This window comes from Habropoda laboriosa, unplaced genomic scaffold (assembly GCF_001263275.1).
Source record: "Habropoda laboriosa isolate 0110345459 unplaced genomic scaffold, ASM126327v1 scaffold2, whole genome shotgun sequence".
Lineage (NCBI taxonomy): Eukaryota > Metazoa > Arthropoda > Insecta > Hymenoptera > Apidae > Habropoda > Habropoda laboriosa.
Genome location: NW_017100190.1, coordinates 114,553 through 123,389, shown reverse-complemented (window position 1 = coordinate 123,389; position 8,837 = coordinate 114,553). Strand labels below are relative to the sequence as shown.

Genomic DNA, 8,837 nt, shown 5'->3' with positions numbered 1-8,837 from the left:
GCCATCTCCCGTTCTTCGCCACTTCCGTCGACCAATGACGTCGGTCGCGGGACGAAAGGAAAGGGTGGGGTGCGCGATCGAACAAACAAACCTCGCGAGCGGAATTGTATTTCGAAGTGGATGGTACGTTAGTCGGTGGAATCTGTTTCGATGCTCCGTGTTTACCTGTTGTAGTGCCGCTTCGCTGTCTCCAACTGCGACAAATCTTCCTTCAAGAGATAACGTTTCGCCCCGACGACGCAGTTGCTGCTCACAGGACAAGGCGTTAATTGGTGAAACGTCTGCTAACGATAACGAACCTTCGTTTCCTACTCACTGAAAATATTTCTGCGAATCCAGCTTCCTGTAGTCGTAGCCGAAAATTTCACGCTCCGCTGCCGGTATGTCCGTCCGTAGAATCTTCAACATCTTGGAATTCTTAAAGACCCACTCGTTGTGGGTAAAGTAACATAGCTGCACCATACTGGAGTAGATCGTTTTCTGAAGTTTGATCAACCTGTATGTGCGTACGTGGCAAATCGGAGGAAAGATTTAGAGCGAGCGAGCGAGAGAGAGAGAGAGAGAGAGAGAGCGAGAGCGAGAGGAAGATGGCTCACATCGTTTGGCGACATGTCATTTTAAAGACACCGTCTATGATCAGAGCTGGTAGCAAGTGAACGAACAACGTTAGCACGTAATGAAAGAGGCGGTTGGTCGTGAGGAGAGTTCGGGGAAACCAGATTATTCCCTCGAGCGGTATTTGTCGTATCGTTCTCAAGCCCATCGCGACCAACTCTTTGTTAATTATCCGCTGGATCTGATAAGAGCTACCGTTGTACACGTGAACGCTCGGATCTTCGTTCAACCTGAAAATATTTCGGCCATCGATCCAATTTTTATTATTCATTATAAAGTTCGTTTACGAAAGTCCGTACGTTAGCAATCCTCGTTTCCACGCGGATGTTACCATAACTTTGATAGCTAGATCGACGGGAATATAATCCCCGGATATGTCCGGATGCATTCGGGCCACTCGCAATATTCCCTTTCCGCCACCGATCAACATTCCCACCGGGCCGTTGAAATTGTCCAGCCAGCCGGCCATAGGATCCTCGAGCGTCGATATCACTATTGCGTGCGGCACGCGGAAGGCAAAGAAGCTTGCGTTTTAGCTCTTCTTATCGAAATATGTAATACTACCGCGTATGCTGCGATATACCTATTGTCGGACGATACAGCACGCAGGGCAGATCCTTGGAGTAATCGTTTATCACCTGTTCCGCCAGTCGCTTGCTGAAGGTGTACGTGTTCGGCATCGAACCCAAGTACCTACGCACCGTTCGAGAAATCTGTCAAAGAAGGCTTGCCAAGTTAAGTCCGTCGGAAACTACTCTACTCACTTGCTGGTAAAGGTTTGCAGGGTTTCTTCGTCCATAGATTCCACCATAGAAATACTGTCCTTCCACTCGGTGATAGGAGGGTAAACGATCTCGTCGACCACCGGCTTGTCGGATTGCGAGAACGCCGTGCTAACGTGCACGAACGCCTACGAACAGGAGGGAGCCGGGGAATTGCGATTTCGAGTCGAAGAGGGAACGAAAGTAAGTTTACTTGCCACCAAATTCTGCATGCTCTTCGCGAGGATGCAAAGGTCCCTGGTCGAGCGAGTGTTCGCAAATATATCCTTCTTCAGGTTCTCGTGGAATCGAACGTTCGCGGCAACGTGGAAAATTATCGAGACTCGTTCGACGATCGTTTGCCTGTCGATCTTGGACAAGCCCAGGCCCTCGACGGTCATGTCCCCGTAAACGGGGATCAACTTGTTGAAACTGGTGGACGGCTTCTCCCCTCGTGATTTATCGAACAGCTGCGAAGAAAAGGAGAGCAAGACCAGATGGAGGGAAGTCTGTGTATATACGCGAATCGATCCAACCAATTAGCCCCTTACCGGCAGTTCCACCATCTTTTTCAATCTATCGTCGATCGACAGTCCCTTCTTCGGTCGCATCAATAGAAATATCTCTTCGATATCCGGACAGCATCTGAGCAGTTTCTCGATCAACACTTTTCCCAAAAAGCCCGTGCCACCGGTCACGAAGATACTTCGTCCAGCGTAGAACGTGGCTATCGACGAACGCCCTTTCCATCTCTTTTCTTTATCGTTACCGTCCAGTATCTGCAACTAAGATTTCCATCGTGAACGGAACCTAATTGAATAACGCGAACAATTTCGTAAAAACTTACAGACATGGCGTGCTGCGACGATACCACCAACGTTCCTCGTTTCTCTCCGATAGTAAATTTTCCTTCCGTTTCCACGTTCGTCGTACTTTCTGACTAAACACCAACTAACGCGGAGGACACTAGCCGATCGCACTTCCGGCGACTGCACGGGAAAACCGCAGGATATGACACTTGAATTGACCTTTATGTTAATGTCGCTTTAATTCAAAGAGGTTGAAAAGAGCAAATGCTTGCATATGCATTGGTTCATTGTCCATCGATCGATCTTACCACCGTGTATTATTTACCACCACCGTCATCTTCCTCGCTTTTACTCATTCTCCCCCCCCCCGTCGTTCGGTTGTTCTGTCAATTCTCTCGTCAAACGATGAACTCGACTAGCCTGATCGATTTGCCGCTTCCACGTGCGGACAGTACGGATAATGCGGATAGTGCGGATAGTGCGGACAGGTCTGGAAGAAACGCGGCGCGGCGCGGCGACTCGGACGCGAGAAAGCTGAACGGAGATGAATTGGGTTTTGCAGGGAGGAGGAAGAAACCGAGCAACCTGGCAGATTCTCGGACGAACCGCCGGAGGAGCAGCTCTCGTACCACGAGTACGAAGAGGAAGATAGCGTCGCGCTGACCGATCGACCGAAATCGATCCACGCTCCGCGGCGCGTTTTATCCTTGGTAGAGAAATATTACGTTTACAGTACATACATACATACATACATTCATCGGTTCCGTTTACAGGTGGAAAGATGGCGGGAGTGGCAGGTTATAAAGCGTACATGCACCTTTGATTCGTCTCGGCGTCAATAGGCTAACGATATACATACATAACTACTTATGTATGCATGTACATATATGCATACTTGTACGAACGATGTCAAGGCGAATCGCGCGAGAAACCCCTTTCGACTCTATCCGAAGATTTAGATCGATTTAGAGGGCGGCATCTGCCGCACGGCCGATAACACCGATCGGAATGTCGAGGAAAGGACGTAAGGGAAGGAAGGGACGGAAGGATTCGCCGAGGGACAAAACGGCCACCGCCGAGTCCGTTCAGCTCGGATCCGACCGCGACAGACCCACCACTGCTCGAGTCGAGAATATCAGGTGAGACTGTATCCCAGACATTTTTGGTACTCGGCCCTTCTCACCTCTCCTCCACTTCTGCCTACTGTTGCACGCACAGAGATCGAATGATTAAGGACATGCAAGAGGATATTCGATTGGAACGATACAACGAGAAACGGAAGGCGGAATTGGAAGCGCAGGAGGCGGCGAATAGGCAGAAACAGCTAGGTGAAACGCGAGACGTCCTCTCTCGGCATTGGTCGGCGTACGCGGGGAACGTGTCGAACCTCGAGAAAGAGGAGAAGGTTTCAGATCGTGCTCGCTCGATATTCCATAATCGTGCAGAGACCGCGAGACCCTTTCATCAACGGATTTTCTCGGGAATTTCAGTGGGCCCGCTACATGACTTGCGACGGTCTACCGGATCCTGGATCGATGCCGGACATGAACACGTTTCTGTTCCTCTGGTCGACGGAAGAGAAGGAGGCGGCCACCATGGACACCGTTGAGGAGAGATGTCGCCTGGTCACGCACGTAGGTGGTACATACTCTTTAACCCTCCCCCCACTGCTTTTCCTACTCTATACGTATATTCCAGCTGTTGAGCAAACTCGGTAGAATTGTTCGGTTCTCAACGATCGTCTCGAAAGAGTACGAGCTCGAATGCGAGCTGGTAAGTACGTAGTACATATGGTTCGCGCGGCGAGGACGGTGACACCCCGTTACACGCTTTTCCCGTCGACAGATCGCGTCCGAGCTCCGGATCAGGCTGCAACGTTGGATAGACCTCGCGTGCTACCGCTTGTTGCGCAACATCGAGGTGAACATGATCAGGGAAGACACGAAGACGACCAGATACGTTCGAGTTACCAACAAAGCGGTGTGCTGCGTTTGGGCGCCGATCGCGATGCCCGTCGGCATGAAACGGCAGGGAGCGGACAGGGAAAGACCCTCCTTGATAGCACATCGGTATACAGTGCATACGTACTTAGGCGCGTATATCGTGTATAAACGATGACAGAACGTTCCCGACAGAAAATCGATCCAAGTGGAATTCGAGCAGATGGATGTGACGATTAAAATGCCGAGCGACGTAGATTGTCATCGTATGGCGATCAGAGGGCTTTGGCTCGAGTACGATCATTACTCGGTCGAAGCGGATTCTTATCGGATACCCGCGTTACCGGAGCATCTGCTCCGTCTCTGGGATACTCGTACTTCCTTCGAATCTCTCGGTTAGGTCACTCGGCACTTGCCCACGGAGATCGCGTTCCTATTCGATCCTCCAACTTTCTTCCAGATCTTCTGGAATTCGCGAGAAGAGAGCAGGAGGAGAAGGTTCGAATACGCGAAGAACAAGCGGAGGATCGACGGTTGCGCTTGGAAGAGAAGAAAGAGATACTGGAGAGGATGGAACACCCGCCGGTTTCACCGAGGCTCGACGGAGGAAGAAAACGCGGCGGCAAGAAGCAGAGGAAATTACAATCGGCGAGGGGGGGCAAACAGTCGGAATTCGAGTCGACGTTAACCTCCATGCTGCCCTCGAAAACGGAACTGTTACCCTATTTGCCTACGCCGAACGAGATCGTTCGCGAAAGGGAAGGTAAGGGGTCGTCGTCCAGGCTCCAAGTTCGAACTTGGTATCGAAGTACTAAAATTACTTATTATATAGAACGGTCTACTTATGTAAGTACGTACTCTGTCCGCAGAGAACGCCCGGCTAGAAGTTAGAAAGCTCTTGTTCACTCGCTGCGAGAAGATCCAAGTGAATTTGCGAAAATACAGAATCCTCGGTGGAGTTTTCCGCGTGGATCTCCTCTATCAACCGCCGCAACCGAAAGATCTCGGAAGAGAGACTAGCCTGACCACCCGTGAGTAGTACACACGTGCATACACCCGTTTCTTCGTTCACCCGTTCACCCGTGCCTCCGCAGACTGTTCGTTCAGTTTCTCCGTTGCAGTCGAGCTGCCCAAGGAGCCGAAATTCGTGCCGTTCTACAGGTCGTACGAAACACCCCAGCAACCGGAGGACTCTGAGAGAACGCCGGAGGTTATCGAGGCTGAGATGAAAGCCTTGGAACTGGCGATGGAGGCGCTCGTTCTTGTTACCCTCAAGTCGGTTTGCGTCCCTATTCGTTTCGCCCCTCCCCCTTCCCCCTCGCTTCAGAAACGACATTTCGTCGTTGCGTTCTTTTCCGTTCTGCGAGACAGGTTGCCCGATTCGATTTTCTGGTTCGAACCGCCGTTGATCGCCCATTGGATACCGGAGAAAAGATGCTGGTCGACCAAGGACGTTCACGACGTGAAATATAACGAGGAGAAGCAGACGATCGCGTTTAGGATCGGTAGATTGGGAGTTCACGGAATAGCTGCGTACAAGTACGCGAACCTTCCGTTTCAAAGCTGGGAGTTGAAGCCGGAAACGGGAAAGAGCGGCCGTGAGTTCGCCGGGGCGATACTCACAGTTACAGCGGCCACGGTTCACGCGGAATTCATCGTCAGGGTATAGAGAAATATGTATTACTCGTACAATATACGAAAACGACGTATCGAAAACGCTGACCGTGATCCGATCGATTCGCGTAGGACGATCGTGTCTGTTTGAACTCGTTCGCCGGTGCCGCGAACACGCCGCTCAAACGAATCCTTGGCGAGTACGTCGAATTGGAATCTCTGATCGAGGTAATCCCTCCCGTTTAATCGCTTTCACTCGAGACGTGTTGGCAAAGTGACGCAAGCGAGCTGCTCGCAGCAGCAGTTGCAACAGGTTGGATGCGACCTCTTTCCGGAACGGGACGCTGCCAGCTATCTAAAGGGGCTCTCGATCAAACACCCGATCGCGGAGAAACACCTGAGAGAGTGCATGGCTCTATTGTCCACGTCGTACGTTTTCTCTTGGTCACGATGGAACGCTAGCCGCGACTTCCGAGAGATCGTTGTACAGTTCAAAGAGGTGCACGGCTGCCTAGCAAAACAGGTACAAAGCGATTTCTCCCCTCTCCTAACTTATTGTTACGATACCTTTCGATCGAACGGAAGTTCATTCAACAAGCGCTTTCTTCGCTTTCGTGCAGCAGCGGGCGAATCTGACGCTTCTGGTAACGCCATCGCGGACCATGCGCGTACGTTGTACCGAGGTTAGCCCCGAGTTCTCCGACTTACCGTACGACGACCAACAAGACTCTACCATGGTAAACACCTTCGTTTTCGCCCCACACCCCTTTCTCCCCTATTTCTTCTCTTCCTCCGGCTTTTAGTTTTACGCGGACCTGCACCAACTGGCGTTCCACACCGCCGGAATCAAGACTCGGCTGTTGATGGAACGGGTGTCGAGCAAATTGGTGTGGACGGTTACGCGGCTACTCGGACGTACCAACGTTATCGGCATGTCCTCTTAACGAGCATGATCCGAGCGAGGGAGGATGAAGCACCAGAGGAAAATTCATTTCCCAAACGAAATTCTCTTTATTCGGATATACAACGTATGTCGAGCATCAAGCGATATTCGGGAAATAAATAAACGCCTCCGTTCGATCTGCTTGTCAACGTAAAACGATATCACGAAGGAAACACACAGCGATATCGAGGTTACGGCTAAGCGGCAAATAGTTAATTGATGCGCTTCGTCGTTGGGTCAGGGTTGCCGATAGGTCTGGGTTTCCGGGTGGGGTGTACGAGGAGTGGGAGTGGGAGGAGAATGGACTAGAAGGGTGCGGTGGGATGGTAGAGCCAAACGAGGTGGCGGGCCGTCTGACGAATTCGGTTACGATCTTCGCAGGAAGGGCCCCGTTGCCCGAAGAGACCGGGGCTCGAGGGGAGCGGGAGATGCCGGCAAATGGGGTCGGTTGAATGGGTTAGGTGCGTACGATGCGTAAATACGGAATACTATACCACACGGAAACGATACAGCGTTAAGTCTGCACGACTGGCAGATTAGCGCGCGATTCGTGACTTGTCGAATGGGGGGCGCGTTCCTTCGCTTTCCTTCTTCTGCTTGCGAATACATAGGGGGCTGTTTGTGCATAAGGTAGCACTTTCTTCCATCTATTATCTCTCTCTCTCTCTCTCCCTCTCTCTCTATTGCTCACACACACACACACACGCGCACGCACACACCCACACACGCACACACGCACGCACGCACGCACGCACGCACGCACACACTAACTCTCGATATGCAACGAACCTGTTGTGTGTATTTGCAATTACGAAGCTAAAAAATATATAGTGTTGCGCGCTGCGAGGGCCGGACACGCGTAAGAGCAGTCTCGACTACTTCGGTGTACGCGACCGAACGATCGATCCTAGAAATTTCCTCCGCTCCCCTTCTTCGTTCTCCTTTTCTTCTCTGTTGCCCCCTCTGCGCTTGCTTTCCCGACTCCGATCGACGAAACCCTGTTCCTCCTGTGTACTCTGCTCACACACACGCACACACGCACACGCACACACGCGCGCGCGGCTATAATAGCAGAGCATGTACGCGGGATGTGAAAAAGTGCCGGCTGCTGCGAGAAATTCGTTTTCCCATCGCTCTCGAGCACATACACACGTATGTAAGTAAGTAAGTACATACATATAAGCGTCTTTCGAGTGACTCCTCTATCGCGTATCCAGTAAGCGAACACCGCATCACTCTCTAACTACCTACTTACTTTCCTACGTTTCTCCGCTCTCTGTCTAACACACCTCTCGTCTTCCCTACGCTTCGATTTTTCCCTAACAATCGAGCCACGCGCTTCTCTCGCCTTTCTCCACATCCTGATTCCTCTCCTTCCCACCCTTTCGCAACTCACGCATTTTCCCTTCCTACCTCCCTTTCTTCTCTGCTTCACGCCTTGTTTCTCACAGTTACGCTGCTTCGTTCCGCGATTCACGTCCGATCGAAGAAAATCGAAATACGGTGTAGATGTAGGAGAAGAAGAAGGTGTCGATGTAGGAAGGAAAGATGCGCTGGCTCTTTTCTTCTTTTCTCGGTGTCGCGGTGAAACGAAACACGAAGAAAGAAGAAGACGAAGACGAGAGAGGAATGTATCGCGTGGTTTGGCGCGACGCCTCGCCGACTCGTCGCTGACAATGAGAAAGAAACGGCGAATCGTCGAGTCTGGCATCGCGAGCCTGAACCGCGGACTCGGCGAATCGCGCCACTAAGCAGCGAAGCGTTTCTCGCGCGTTCTTCCATTGAAAATCTTCTTAACGCTCGCTATCGTTTTATCGCAAACTCCCACTTGACTGACAAGCTGCTTGCGATTGAGGTAATCCATGGTATAAGGCCCAATTTGCATCCAGTTCGAACTTCTAACGCGTACTTCTTAGCTGTATACACTACGTATGTATGTATGCATGCATTTATGCATGTATGTACGTATATATGTGTTTCGACGATGCGTTTGACTCTAGAATAGGTTTTAGAATTACCGTGCGTCCCGACTGCGCGACGGAACGCGTCAACTGTCAAACGCGAAACGGCAAACTCCAAACGCTATACGTTCGTGTATGGCCGGTTGCTCGAGCAACGAATCTCTGCCGCGATGCAACTAAATATGCATATAACT

General features: G+C 51.2%; 2 protein-coding genes across 2 annotated transcripts in view; one reads left to right on the top strand and one right to left on the bottom strand.

The window, feature by feature from the left end:
• Nucleotides 1-2,311, bottom strand: part of LOC108580194 (putative fatty acyl-CoA reductase CG5065) — a 2,844-nt gene extending 533 nt beyond the window's left edge. Inside the window, exons 1-9 of the mRNA XM_017943897.1 lie at nucleotides 2,224-2,311; nucleotides 1,928-2,161; nucleotides 1,595-1,846; nucleotides 1,380-1,525; nucleotides 1,199-1,308; nucleotides 915-1,107; nucleotides 597-845; nucleotides 317-496; nucleotides 166-246 (exon numbers count right to left, since the gene is read on the bottom strand). Coding sequence (XP_017799386.1) covers nucleotides 166-246; nucleotides 317-496; nucleotides 597-845; nucleotides 915-1,107; nucleotides 1,199-1,308; nucleotides 1,380-1,525; nucleotides 1,595-1,846; nucleotides 1,928-2,161; nucleotides 2,224-2,229 — 1,451 coding nt within the window. The 5' untranslated portion in view covers nucleotides 2,230-2,311. The remainder of the gene's footprint in view (nucleotides 1-165; nucleotides 247-316; nucleotides 497-596; nucleotides 846-914; nucleotides 1,108-1,198; nucleotides 1,309-1,379; nucleotides 1,526-1,594; nucleotides 1,847-1,927; nucleotides 2,162-2,223) is intronic.
• An 855-nt stretch (nucleotides 2,312-3,166) lies between these two features.
• On the top strand, nucleotides 3,167-6,683 carry LOC108580095 (protein CASC1-like). Its single transcript, XM_017943760.1, has 14 exons — nucleotides 3,167-3,324; nucleotides 3,404-3,590; nucleotides 3,676-3,819; nucleotides 3,884-3,958; nucleotides 4,031-4,254; nucleotides 4,321-4,520; nucleotides 4,586-4,888; nucleotides 4,995-5,156; nucleotides 5,247-5,400; nucleotides 5,497-5,788; nucleotides 5,872-5,967; nucleotides 6,041-6,262; nucleotides 6,363-6,476; nucleotides 6,543-6,683. Exons 1-14 carry the CDS (start codon nucleotides 3,194-3,196, stop codon nucleotides 6,681-6,683), a joined length of 2,445 nt encoding a protein of 814 aa, XP_017799249.1. The 5' UTR covers nucleotides 3,167-3,193.
• Nucleotides 6,684-8,837: the final 2,154 nt, after the last annotated feature.

Excerpts from the sequence above, each read along its gene's own strand:
- LOC108580095 (XM_017943760.1), top strand. The coding sequence starts at position 3,194 with ATGTCGAGGAAAGGACGTAAGGGAAGGAAGGGACGGAAGGATTCGCCG. Across the intron at positions 4,255-4,320 it reads CCCTCCTTGATAGCACATCG|AAAATCGATCCAAGTGGAAT; the intron begins GTATACAGTGCA and ends CGTTCCCGACAG. Across the intron at positions 6,263-6,362 it reads ACGGCTGCCTAGCAAAACAG|CGGGCGAATCTGACGCTTCT; the intron begins GTACAAAGCGAT and ends TTCGTGCAGCAG.